The sequence below is a fragment of the Nothobranchius furzeri genome, chromosome 5 (assembly GCF_043380555.1).
Source record: "Nothobranchius furzeri strain GRZ-AD chromosome 5, NfurGRZ-RIMD1, whole genome shotgun sequence".
Taxonomy (NCBI): domain Eukaryota; kingdom Metazoa; phylum Chordata; class Actinopteri; order Cyprinodontiformes; family Nothobranchiidae; genus Nothobranchius; species Nothobranchius furzeri.
The window spans coordinates 11,061,560-11,075,703 of record NC_091745.1 but is presented as its reverse complement, the minus strand read 5'-3'; the positions used below and the strand labels follow the sequence as shown (position 1 = coordinate 11,075,703).

The window sequence follows — 14,144 nt, the reverse complement described above, 5'->3', positions numbered from 1 at the left end:
TGCCGCTTCAGCGTTGCAGCAAACTGACTGTATTGTTTTGTAAAAACGGCTTAAGTTTCAGTCTTGATCCTTTTCTATCAGTAGGAAACACCAATGACGGACGGACAGATTTACATTTGAAAGTTGCAGTTTTTTCTCAATAAATTAGCAGTATAGTCTCTAGTAGGGATAAATGTCTTGCGAGTTGTTTTCTGGAGAAAGAAAAAAAAAGTTCTGCTGTTTCAGGAAGTAGAAGCTAACCAGTGAGGGACAGAAAATGGCAGGGTTTGGAGTCTCACTCATTAGTGTTCATAAGATTGGGACATCTCACCTCTAATTTGCTAACAGCAACACAAATCTTCCACTGTCCCCGTTTGCTTTTCTTTCTTGTGTAAAACAAAGTAACATTGATGTTTTATCTAAACATATAACATGTGTTCTGCCATGTTGTGGAGTTGCTATGCTAATGTTAGCTTCTCATCAAGACGCTCTCTGCTGTCTTCTCAGTGCAAAATCAACACAGCCTTCCGCGGTCGCAACCCCAGTGGGTGAGGCCATGAGTGCAGATTTGATAGAGCTGTGTGTGTCTTTTTCTCCTGCAGCTAATGCAGGAAGTAGGGGTAGAAGACAATGTTTACGTTGAGCATGCATGTGCAACTTAAAGTGACTGATAACATTTTAAAAAGAACAAGTTTTATACGTTTTCCCAGTGAACCTGAATCATAAAGATGTTTAGAGATAAACACAGATGTGTCTCTATCCAGTGTAAGGTGCAGTTTAAATCCTGCTCCCTCATAGAAACCACACCTCTAGTCTGACCCACAGGAACTAAAGATTTCTCATTTGGCCGGTAGCATTTAAGAAGGGTTTAACCTCATGAAACCCCGTGTCCAGGTGTGTGGGGGGTGGTTTCTAGCAATAGAATACTTTTTCTGTTTATTTTTTTCTGCACGTTCTTTCAACACAACGACTTCCTGTTTCTACAGACTTTGCTCGTGATCTCACCTGAGACGTAATCCTTTCTGTAGATAGCTAAGCATTTCAAACATCCTTTCAGCAGAGTGACTTTCAAATGAACCCGTCCCACTCTGTCAACATCACACCAATGACTGCAAAACAACTTTTTCATTTAATCATTTCACAATAAAAACACACACTGTTTGCTGCATCACAAAATGAGAAAACGCTGTCCTGCAGTAACAACCAAAGCCAAAGTCGAGAAGGGAACCAGCCAGCGCTGTTGCCGCCAGGAGATGAGGCACATTCATCTCACGTCCCCGCTGGTCGGTGAAGGACTGCGTTCATCAGAAGCAACAACATGAGAGTACACAGAGACAGCAGGTTGAGCCACAGATGGGAAATCATAATCTAAACAGTCTCACGAAGCACTTGAATTCATTCCTACCTACGGTGTACATCACCATGATGACAAAGGCCATGCTAGGATGATCATGGACCAGAAACAGAAAATTCAGACACTAACATTTCTAAAACAGTCATACAGAAGCTTTTGGTGTCGAGCCATAAACCTACCTCCTTCAGTTTTAACATGACATTCAACTAAATCCAAAATGCTACAGACTGTTACATGATGCACCAAAAACGGCAGACTGAGCAACGCTAATTAAAACATGTGTAGTCAGTTCTGGACTTGCTCTCTTTTTTGTACCCGTTTTAAGTGGAAAAAATATTTACAGCATTAAGCAAACTAAACGATACTAAACACCCCGGCCGGCTCCTTGTGAGGCCTCTGCAGTCGCTTTAGAATCATTAGAATTAAAACGGTCAACCTGGGATGTTCCGGGAGGGGGGCAGAAATAAAATACTTAAAAAACAGTAACAGCCACTCAAAATACCACCCTGACATTCTCCAGATGGACTGACGGATTATCAAAACCGCGGTTGTGTACAGAACTCGTTGTTTGTAAATAAATTCAGACTCTCTCTCAATTAGCTGAGTGCCCTGCTGAGGTGCGGCAGTCACAAGTCGGTAATTTACTCATATAAATTAACAGTAAGGGTCTGAGGCTCCCTCAGTGAGGCCTGTAAATAACAGCTTAGCACCACAGGAGTCACGGTGCGAAATGGCCTTCTTGTTAACGATTAACCTAGAAATGGCACAAGGAAAAAAGAAAATCACAATAATTATCTCTCATGATGGCGTGATTTCAAACAGCCATCTGACCAATCTGTACATTCAACAGCCGATAGGACCTTTTGTCTCAGGCCGTCCCGCAGATAGAAAGACGAATGGCACACACGTACAGTAAAGCAACGCTGCAGTCCAGCATCAGCAAAGAGAGCGAAATAGAGCGACGCATGCAGTTTGGAGACTGGTTTTGTACAGCTAGTTTGGCAGTGAGCGACACATGAGTGAGTTATTTTTACATAATTATTCTGCACAGGTATGAGACTTCCTGATGGGCAGCTGTCCCACCCAGTCTATAATATTCTTTGTGCATATTTGTAGAGACGTCTGCGAAGACCCGGCACAGCAGAGGCCGCCCTCCCTCGACAGTACGGAGCAGGGTGACGGAGAATGCTGATTAATCCATCTGACAGCTCTTTAATCCCCATTAGTGCCTCAGACAGAGGAGTGTGACAGAGCACAGCATTGTCCCCGGAACAACCCTGCTCCTGCCCTCCAATGTTCAGGGTCTCCAGGATGCTGTAACAAACGATGTGTAGCTCAGCTTGGTGTAGGCAGCTGCTGGATGAGGGAGGCTCTGAGGGGGAGGCAAGGGAGCAGGTAGGCTTCAGCAGGCAATTTCCTCCAGGGTGCCCAAAGTCGTCTGGAGGGGGACTGTCACGGTGTGGCTGATGGACTCTGAGTGGTTCGCCACCGGGTCACAGGAACTCTGGAAGCAGATTTATATAAAAGACCTTTAAAGGCATCTGTACATAAAAGCAGGAGCACTTTATGTATGAAGACATCAAAGTTTAGACGGCGCCATTCAATGATTCTGTTACGGCGCATAAGAAAACGTTACTCTTTAAGCTAAACTAGCATAAAACATGCTAGTTTGTGTATTTTGAAGCTAAAAAAAAGTTCAAGAAAACTTTATAAAAGTCCAAAAATCTCCAAGGTCTCAAACTTCAACTCATTTTTCAGAACTACTAAGTCACGGTGCTGCACATTTACTTAATTATAAATGAAAATTATTTTACTTTGAGATGCAGCCAGTGACTTTTTACTGAAAGAAAATATTCAGTTAACCAAATTTATCACATAAAACATAATAAATATAATAGTCACGAGGTCTGAGAGTCCTCTGACTCATTCTCCATTAAAACCTCTGTTCCTCTGCTTCTGAATTTAATAGAAGATTTAAAAAGACACTGAATGAGAGGTTCAACTGAGAGTATTGATCTGATGTCATCATCGTTAGCATTTATAAAACATGAACAGGTAATATACACTAAAACCTCTAGTCTAGATGTGGTCAGGTTGTACTTGGAAATGAATCTGTCATTGCTGGTTTCATGGAAATGAAATAAAATATTCTGGAGAAGGAAGTTATTAGAAATGTAAAAAATCCAAATGCAACCTTATAAAATATGAGCTTAAATTAGTGGGGGTTTTTCCCCCTGTGACCATGGAAACTCTCTTTGGCTCTGGATTAGGGTCCTCATTATGTTTTGAAATTATTTAGTGACTGGTGTGCAGGTTTTACACAAATAATCATGTTTTCTTCATTTACAGTGTAATTCTACATCTGCACATCTGTTTAAGTTCCAGTGTGTTGCACCTGCTTGATTATTGTAAATCTTGGCAGTGAATCCATCATCCTTTCACACACTGGTGATGAGCTACATCGTAGCCACAGCTGGCCTGCGACACACTGACAGAGATGAGTGGTTTGTAACTGACTGTGATTAATGTTTGGGCAAATTACAAATAAACAGACATATTTAATATCAAGGATCGGGATGGGACACCAGAGTGAGACTGCTGAAGAGGGAATGTGGCGTGCCGGTTGAAACCCAAAGTGCTAGCGTCAGGTGAAAACGGACTGGCACTTTTTTCTCGTAACCCCTGGTTGGATGTCGATGGAAACGGTACAGCAAGGAGTTACAGACGAGGTGGTGAAACTTCTGAATGATATTCCAGTTTTTGGCGTTTCACCTGTATGTCCCGCGGTATCTGTCTGTGCGTAAAACATTCAGCAAAAGCACTGTAGCCCAGCGATATTCTAGCTCATCTTTTAAAAGATGCTCATCCAATGCAACTCGTATCAGTTTCATGAAACTCCTTGTATAAAGCTAAGTGGCAGCTGATCTGGACCGTTTGGTGAAGGTGTAAGAATATGGTTTAAATGTGTAGTCAGAGTAAGATTTCATCTGAATTTACAAGTTAAATTTAAAGAGTAAGTAACGTCTAAATTAACTTTTTTTTTTGCTGATGAACCGTATAAATGAGTGTCTAATAGTGTTTTAAACGTTTGTATTCATTATTTTAGCATTTTGGTGCATTTTCTTTAAAAATAAAAAATTCTGCCTAAATACCACAATAGCTTAAAACATAGAGTTTGAGTAATTTTGAATACACTTTAGCCAATGGCTAAAGAGTAAGATACTACGTAAACCAGTAGAGTACTACGTAGCAGCTCTGTGTCAAAGTTATAAAAGCACCGAGAGTCTCGGCCACGCCTTGTGGCGAGTTGGGAGTTGGATTTGCAAGCGAGTGTAGGACGGTTAGCGATAGTTCAGCATTACCATGTAGCATTAGCATATCCTAATCTTTAGCATAGCTTTTGTGTTATACATACTTATTTAGTGTTAGCTTGGCTGTTAGATATTTTAGTTTAGTTAGTGTTTAGCTGTTAGTATTATTAGGAAAGTAGTTCGGGTTTAGTGCTCCTTATCGTGTTAGTATGGTGAGAAGGTGTAGTGTAGTGGGTTCGGTTTCTCTGTGGGGTTGCACTCCTTTCCACTGGACTTAGAAATTAGGCGCCAGTGATTGCGCGCTATCGGTGTCTGGAAAACAGTCAGCTCCCGCCTGGTGCTGTAGTTTGCAACCAGCATTTTAACTGCGATTCCTTCGCCAACATGATGGAGTTTGAACTGGGTTATTCTGCACGTCTCCGTTTGAAGAGGGAGGCTGTGCCCACCGTGGCTCTCCCGCGATTTAGATGCAGCCCACCGACTCTGCTCCCCCACCATGGCGGGCTCCAGTCTGAGGTGAGTACGCTAAATAAAATTTTTAACATCTTCTAAAGACAATTCCCTACCTAAATGTAAAGTTTGAGAGACGTGGTTCACTCCATTTAGCTAATATCAGTCTACACTGCCTCGCTCGGTGAGTTGACGGGTGCTTCAAGTTAGAGTCGCTCAACCTCGTTTTTTTTGCAAACCTCCATTAGTTTTGCTTATCATGTAGCAGCAACGGTAGAGTCAGAACCTAATAGTTCCGCATTCTGCACCACCTCTATTCCGATTGTTTTGTTTGGGTGTGACGAGACGTGTGACACGGCCAAGATGGCGGTGATGGAACTGCTCATTTAGCTTCAAATTGGCCCCACAACAAAGTGCAGTTTGCATCCATTCAGAAGTGCCAGCAGCTTTGAGTCATTGGTCGAGACGTTCTCTGCTGTTTTCTGAACACTAAACAGTCTGGACTCAAGATGGATGAGTTCATGAATGCTAATTTACAGTGTGATGTAGATTTGAGTGGCTTTTTTTATTTCAAGAGTTTTCCCGTCTGTTTTCTATCAGCAGCTAATGCAGGAATTAGGGTTATACTATTTTTATGTTTAGTCTGCAGGTTAAACTAAGAGTTATCGATGATATTTAAAAAATGAACAAGTAAAACATTTTTTTCTCATTAAACCAGCTCTTTAAAGGTGTGGAACACTGAAAAACAGTTTTTTAAATGAATATTTCTGATTATAGGGTCACTGTGTTTTCATGCAGGCTGAACATGAAAATAGTCTCCTACACCTATCTCCTGCATTAGCTTCTGATAGAGAATAGAGTGTTGGTTTAGCGTCCAGGAAACAGCAGAGAACCACTCAACTTGTAATAGCTAACTATTAGCATTAGCGACTTCACCACACAGTAGAACTCCTCCTAGCTTTTGTTGTTTGTGGAGATAAAACATCAGCGTTGCAGAGTAAACAGAGTCAGTGGTAGAGTCGCGTTGCTGTTAGCCAGTCAGAGGCAAGATGTCCAAATACCAGGAAATAAAACTCCAACACTTGCCTCCTGACGTTCAGCTGTGATGCGGCTCATTGCTAGTTCCTGGAAATAGATCACCGGTGTTTCTTGCCCCTCGAGTACGGCTTACAAGGCATTCATTCCTATTAGAGACCACTGCAAATGTATTGATTACACGAGTGAACCACACCTTTAACGTTTTCAGTTTTATTTATCTATTTAACCTTTATTTACCCAGATGAGTCCATTGAGGACTCATTCTCATTTACAACGACGATCTGGTCAAGAGGCAGCAGCAACAGACACAATGTTAGCTTTACTAGGTTTTCTTTCACGAGACGACTTAAGAACTAAAAAGCAGCTCTCACCACGTCCTCTGCGTGACTCTCATCCTCCTCCTCTCTGCTCAAGAGGTCCAATAGTCTGTCCTTCACCACCTGCAGATTAAACAAATCAGTCGTAAACTGAGGAACGGTCCAACATGTGTTGTTCTTGTAATTACTGTGAGTGAAGGAACAACGTACTGCAAGATAAAAATGTACTTGAAGGTTTGAGCAACAAACTGGCCTCGCCCATGAATCACTGATCAGCTCTAAAAGGCTGCTTAGGAAGTGATTTGGTCGGCAGCTTTAAAGTTTGTTACTCCATCACTCCATTATATTCATTAAGAGAAAAACAGTAGAAAATTTCCTCAGCCCTCTGAAACCTGAACAAAAGCGAAGACTATTACGTGCTGATGAGGAACATGTGGAGCCCAAAGCGTCTCTTTAAAATCAAGAATTCAGTTTGAGAAAAGATAAATGGACAAGCGCCATCACAAGGTATTTGGTCTCAGCCCTTATCCACTTTTAGCATCAGTGACATTGTTTATTTTGTTCTGCTGGTTCTAGTTGTTGAAGGGCAACACTATAAAAAATCTGCAGCTGGGCTAAGTTTCCTGGAATATCTGCAAAAACTGCCAGTTCACAGTTACCAGGAAACTGTTCCCGGTTTCCGGAAGCACATTCAGGGGAAAACTGATTCATGCAAAAGAGCAACAACTGGTGTTCATACCGACCTCGTAAGCATAGTCGAACAGCTCTAAGATGGTGAGGATGCTAGCTCCGATGAACAAACCCATCTGTCCTCCAATATCACCTGCAACAACAGAAAAGTAAAGAAACAACAAATAAAGAAGGAGAAGGTCCTGTTCTGGATGAGCCTTTTATTTCAGCGCTGAAGAAAGCTCTGCTTCTGATCTACAAGCAAGCTCTGGTTTTGTATGATGGCATGATGGGCAGAAAGTGGAAGAAACACTTTCAGTCAAAAGCAACTTAGAGCTGGAACCTGCAGGAGGCATGTTGTCTTGGGAAAGACACGATGTGAAGCAAGTAGTCTGGCTGCAGCTGGATCAAGAGTTTGTTTGTTTACAAAACAGCAAACCACCGGAGTGTGTAGCTCGGGAGACTCCAGCTTTGTTTATGGCGGATCTACTTTCATCTTCAGTGAAGAATAAAATAAAAAAGCAAATATGAACCAAAACATCCACATTATATGTCGTGTGTGAATTACACATTTAATACTTGGCAACTTGAAAAAAGATTGCACAAGATGGCTGGCTTTAACCCTCTGATGCATGAATTATGAAATCTTCACCCATGATTTTTTTAACAATTTTTTTCATTCATCTTCAGGTGTGAATGAAACAACTTTCAACAAATATTTTTTGTAACATTTTGTTAATTTACAAATAATTTATTACACGTCCACCTCAGTGGACAGTGTGCATTCTGAACATGAAATATGGTGGCTTGACTTACTGAAGTCCAAACGGAGGGGCTCACATGCAATAAAGTCTTCAACAGCTGTGCTTAATAGCAAAAATAAAGAAATAACAATTTTGAGTACCTGTCCACTGTAGTGACCATTATGCATCAAAGGGTTAAAAAAACAACATTATATGTTTATTTTCCTATAATTAACTCGTTCACTGCCATTGACAACTAAAGTCGTCATTTTAGATCAACCGTTCACTGCCAATGACGACTAAAGTCGTCATTTGCATTTTTTTACTGTTTGAGCATCGGAACGAGCCCCCGCGCTGATAGAACAAACATCTCAGCCCTGATGCCAATCTTCATCCGCATACGTCACAGATCACATGATCAGGAAGCAACACATCCATGTGTTTGGAGATCGCTTTGGGCCGTTCCTGTAAAAAAAGTGAGGCGCGAACCGGAAAAGCATCTGCCGATCACAATTCGACAACGGATTATGAAAGAATGGATAACGCTCGAAACACACGGACTCTTCCTGATGTAAGAGGTGAGTCTCCGCTTTGTTTTGGGTGTTTTGGCATCGACATCATGCTAGCGCGCAACGTTCTGTGACGCTTAAAAAAACAGTGAGAAACGCTGGCAGCGAAGGCCGTTAGTGATCAGGAAACGGCTGGCAGTGAATGAGTTTAGTATATAAATAATTTTTTCACTTGTAGCATTTGTCCCTATGACTGAGAAGAACACAACCTTTTGGCTGTCACTGAAAATGGTCTGTTCTGCTCTGATAGGCTAGAAGAGTTGCACCCAAACCCCCAAAACAGCAATGTGACCCCAGACACGTCAGATTTGACAGTACAAACATGCCCAAAGGGCTAAATAATTCAGCTCATATTCACTTTTATGCATTTATGACGATCTTTTTGAGTTTTAGTTACAATTATGCTGTAAATATAGCTTCGGCAACAGTTTTTCAATTTTGTTTCAGTCTCTAGAAATCATCTCAAGATGCAGTTCTTGGTGACCCACAGTGGCGTGCCAGTCCTCACCTTGGGAAGCACTGGGATACAAGACTGGGATAAAATGAATGGTCCCAGCTGCTTACTGGTTTGCTGCTGCAAATGTACGTAAAGATATTTTCTTGCACTTAAATAACTTTAATGAGTGTTTGTTGAAGATCTGATGTGACGACTTTAAATGATCGATGCCAGAGTCCCATCTCCATTAAAAACCAGCTATCTATGATTAACAGCGTTCAGGCTAACGTACCCAGTAAACCCGCCACCTCGTAGGCTTTTTTCTGCTCGATGGTCTCGTAGTTCAGAGCTTCAAAGAACACATCCAGCACCAAGATGTTGTCTCTGCAAACGGAAGAAAAAAACAAGGCAGGTTTGTTGTAATGAATCCCACACTAGGTAATCAGTTGGCAGGAAACACAATCTGCAACAGCCTCTAAGTGTGTGGGTGGTGAGGATGGATGTAGCTGCCGCTTGTTGCAGCCATGAAAGCCTCCAGACATCCCCAACCATTACTGAGGCACTAAAAGAACATCAGGTACAGCGAGGAGGGTCTGTTTGTTCTGGTGTCTCAGATAAATATTATTAGCATCCATGTTTGAGTCGTCATTGAGAAACTGACTTAATCACTTGAGCATGCATGCTACCAGCCTAAAACAGAACCTTCTTTTAAAAATAGAAAAAAATACTTTTTTTTTTTGCAAAGCAAAATAGTAATGGGTTAAAAAGTGTCCTCACTAACTTCAAACTCCATATTTTCACCTTTTAACGAGTTAATTGAATTTGTTAAGGAATAAACACAAACAAAGCTCAGCTGAACACTCCTGTCTGCTGTCTAAATCTGATTCACTCAAACATTATGTCCGAGCTTCAGATTCACCTTTAATCACAGCCTAAAACAAGACAGTAGTTAAAAGCTTAGATTTGATCAGTAACACAAAAACAACAGAGGACTGAATGTCCTTTATTGTTGGGTAAACTCCGTTCCATAACCCACTCAGCTGTTTGGTCCTCGATGGGATGAAATAAGGTTCATCCATTTCCTTTTGCTTATCTGGAGTCGGGTTGCAGAGGCAGTAGTCTAAGCAGATAGGGCCAGATCTCCCTCTCCCCAGCCACTTGGGCCAGCTCCTCCGGGGGAATCCCAAAGCGTTCCCTGGCCAGGTGAGAGGCATAGTCCCTCCAACGTGTCCTTGGTCTTCCTTTAGGTCTCCTCCCAGTTGTACGTGCCTGAAAAACCTTACCAGGAACACGTCCAGGAGGCATCCTAATCATATTCCTGAGCCATCCATCTGGCTCCTTTGAATTTGGATGAGCAGCGGGTCTACTCCGAGCCCCTCCCGGATGACCAAGCTTCTCACCCTATCTCTAAGGGAGAGCCCAGCCACTCTTCAGAGAAAACTCATTTCGGCCGCTTGTATCCGTGATCTCGTTCTTTCGGTCACTACCAAAAGCTCATGACCATAGGTGAGGGTAGGAACGTAGATCGACGGGTAAATCGAGAGCTTCACCTTCTGACTCAGCTCTCTCTTCACCACGACCGATCGGTACAATGCCCGCATCACTGCAGACACAGCACCAATCCACCTATCGATCTCGTGCTCCATCTTTCCTTCACTCGTGAACAAGACCCCGAGATACTTAAACTCCTCCACTTGAGGCAGGACCTCATCCCTGACCCGGAGAAGGCATTCTACCCTTTTCCGAATCAACACCATGGTCTCGGATTTAGAGGAGCTGATTCTTGAAGAAAGAATGTAAATAATCAAATTGCTGACAAACTTCTGCACACATGGGAAATGTTAATTATGGCCTCTAGCATTCCTTTTGTTAGATTTATTTAAAACAAAGTAAAAGCTAGGCAGGTACAGTGATCCTGCTCAGACACCAAAACCCCTCAGTAAGATACCTGTTAGGCAGCATAATGTTTGTTTTGATTTCTCCTCAGAGATTTGCCCGACTGCAGGTTCATCTAAAGTTCATGTTTGTTTCCTACTGAATAGAATCTGGACAAGCATACAATGGGTCAATAAGGGGAATATAACAAAATATCTGTGTGTAATTCTTCATTTCTGCTATTGGAGAAAACAAGAACTAAGACTGATGATTGTATCTACTCACGTGATGTATTTCTCTGACTTGTTGAACTTCTTCTGCAGGTAGCGTGCAGATGTTTTGCTGGGGATTTTGACCATGGACAGCTCTTTGTTGTATCGGGTCATGTTGCACGGTGTCCTGCACATGCAGTTGCTGCTCTCCACGGCCGACAGCTTAGCTGCAACATGTGAACGTTAATGAGGAGGCAGGGGAGCAGACGTTCAGGAGGAGAAAGAAAATGTAGAAAAGATGAGATGATGAAAACACAGAAAATTGTTGACACAAAGTGAGCTTTTTATTTCCTCCATGGCAATAGTTTTGACACAAACACACACCTGTAAAAACTGGTTTGTGTAACGTTACACCAGGATGTGAAATTATCATAAAAATTATCCTCATAAGGTTCAGATTTTATTAAGGCCATCCTCCCCATATATCAAATACCTTGTAGTTTGGACAAATATATGGACACTTTGCCCAAAAAAACAATGAAAAACACTTTTTAAAAAATGGGGAAAAGGAGACATTTGCACATTTGAGTATATTTATCAATTACGCCTTCTAACTGGGAAGTCATTCTGCTGGTAGATTACACTTTAGTCCCTGTTCCTTATTAAAGCATGAGCTGAACAGAGATAATAATTTAATTAATTTAAAACAACCTAAAACAACAAAACCGGCAAAGCCCCTGAAAGTATTGGTGCTTGAAAAAATAACTTGACATTTCCATACATTGATATTACCGGAAATTTCGTATACGTCTTTCTTACACGACTTTTATGCCCGGTCCAAAAAAGTCGCCACCAAACAAAAAGGTCACACTGTAAGATATTTTAAACCACCTTTGGCTTTGATTACATCACGCATTTGCTGTGGCATTGTTTCAGCGAGCTTCTGCAACATCACCAGATTTATTTCCATCCAGTGTTGCATTCATGTTTCATCTTGCATTGATGTTTCATCTTGCATTGATGATGGTAGAGTCTGACCACTGCACAAAGCCTCCTCCAGCACATCCCAAAGATTCTCAATGGGATTCAGGTCTGGACTCTGTGGTGGCCGATCCATGTGTGAAAATGATGTCTCGTGCTCCCTGAAACACTCTTTCATTATTTGAGCCCAATGAATCCAGACACTGTCATCTTGGAATATTATTCTTAGAGCACATCCTGTTGTTGAACCTAGACCTGAAAGCAACTCCAGATCATAGCACTTCCCCCACAGGTTTGTACAGTAGGCACTAGGCATGACGGGTGCATCACTTCATCTGCCTCTCTTCTTACCCTGATGCACCATGACTCTGGATCAGGGTCCATCTGGACTCATCGGACCAGTTTTTAACAAAGCGTTGGACAGTTCTAAACCCAGTTTTAGTTGTTTCTACAATCTCCCTAGATGTTTTCTCTGCTTGACGCCAACGATCTGACCCTTCTCACACAGACTAACATCTTTTCCATGACCACCAGATGTGTCTTTCCACATGGTTGGTTAAGAAATCAGAAGAAGCTCATTGCACCAGTTGGGGTTAAATATTTTGTTGCCAGCTGAAAGAAAATTGCCTGTGCAGTAATTATCCAATAAGAGGCTTCTCCCTATTTGCTTAGTTAAATCTAGGTGGCAACTTTATTTTGGGGTGGCTGGGCAGTGTATTATACCTATAAGAGCCCCTTTGTTGTGCTGGTTTTCTTGGTGTGGATATAAAAGGGTTAACGACATATTAATAAAGCATTGTGTGAGAATGCAACAAGCCATTAATAACAGAGTTTTTGTAAAGTTTTATACTTTAAAATTTCACGCTGCAAAACATTCAAATCTCCCACATTTTAAATGCAAAGAATTGATAAATAAATAAAACCAAATAAACAGTTTTTCCTTAACTTTTGTAGATTGTTTTATTTCACATTAAATAAAATCCTCTTGTGACCAATGACAACACCAATAAATTGGGGTGTGTCCGAATCCACGGGAAGGATGCTTGTAAGAGTGCATTTTGAGGTCGATGACGTCACAGCGCAGCGAGGAGTACTGTCCGGATTGCAAGAATACTCATTCTCGCGTCCTCAAATGCGTCCTCGCTCCCAGTGTTGCCAACTGTTTTTGACTGAAAGTAGCTGAAGTTCCCCCCAAAAGTCACTAGATGTCGCCAGATGACGTCACGTGCTTATTTACATATTGATGACGTCATCACGCCACATTAGCGTTCGTTTTCCCTATGGCATCTAATATATATATATATATATATATAACTTCTCTGTTGTGTATTCTCTCCATCGTGATAATAACGGCGCTCCGAGCAAAAGGGAGCGGGTGTCTCATAGTATAACCATCCCTGTGTCACTGAAGGAAATTCAGATGAGCCACAGAGCTGCGTGTGTAAACGGGACGGTAGTTGAAACTCCCGATGACTTTATTTGCCAAATGCAGGAAAAACCAAAGTGTCTGACGGCTGCAGAACCAGAGATGGCAGGTTGACGCCCGCGCCGTCTCTAGTAGAAGCGTGAGCCTGCAGCAATATGAAAGCAGCAGACGTAAATCGGCGGTCTCCAGCTCTGCAGCTTCAGCGAATCAGACTGGCCGAAAACGGTTTATGATTGGTCAGTCCTCGTGCACATGCGCAGATTATCGTTCTCTTTTCTTACTCCCGGAAGAACGGTTCAGAGTGCAAACGGTTTCTTTGTTGCTAATCTGTAGGGAATATCTACATGAAAGTTCTACAGAAAGTAGCAACGGGTCCTGAGAAATGTCGCTAAGTTTGTCGCTAGGCGCTTTTTGGAAAAAAAGTCGTTGAGGGGGGTCAAAAATGTCGTTAGGAACAGTGACAAAGTCGCCGAGTTGGCAACACTGATTCCTGCTCGATTTTCGCTAGCTTTAGCATTTTTCCTTTAGCTGCCGCCACGGCTATGACGGGACCTACGGGCCACCGTAGAGGTGAAGGCTAGACTGTCCGAATTCAGAGCGGCTGACTTCCGGTTTTAGCGATCTTCAAGGACCCGGCCTTGCTGGACCGGCGAGGACCCGTACTCATAAGCATCCTTCCCGTGGATTCGGACACACCCTGTATCTAATTGGATTGCAATAATTTTATTCTTTCATTCTATTTTGTTTTGTTTTTTCTCAACAAAGCAGCATTCCAGACACATAA

At 42.1% G+C, this 14,144-nt stretch overlaps 1 protein-coding gene across 4 annotated transcripts in view; it reads right to left on the bottom strand.

Annotated features, from left to right (window-relative positions):
• Positions 1-1,085: 1,085 nt before the first annotated feature.
• The window catches only part of asic2 (acid-sensing (proton-gated) ion channel 2), an 808,019-nt gene continuing 794,960 nt past the window's right edge, over positions 1,086-14,144 (bottom strand). For all 4 annotated transcript variants that reach the window (XM_070551418.1, XM_070551416.1, XM_070551417.1 and 1 more), the window contains 5 exons: positions 11,027-11,180; positions 9,159-9,250; positions 7,193-7,272; positions 6,504-6,572; positions 1,086-2,837 (listed from right to left, as the gene is read on the bottom strand). In XM_070551418.1, coding sequence (XP_070407519.1) covers positions 2,736-2,837; positions 6,504-6,572; positions 7,193-7,272; positions 9,159-9,250; positions 11,027-11,180 — 497 coding nt within the window. In that variant the 3' untranslated portion in view covers positions 1,086-2,735. The remainder of the gene's footprint in view (positions 2,838-6,503; positions 6,573-7,192; positions 7,273-9,158; positions 9,251-11,026; positions 11,181-14,144) is intronic.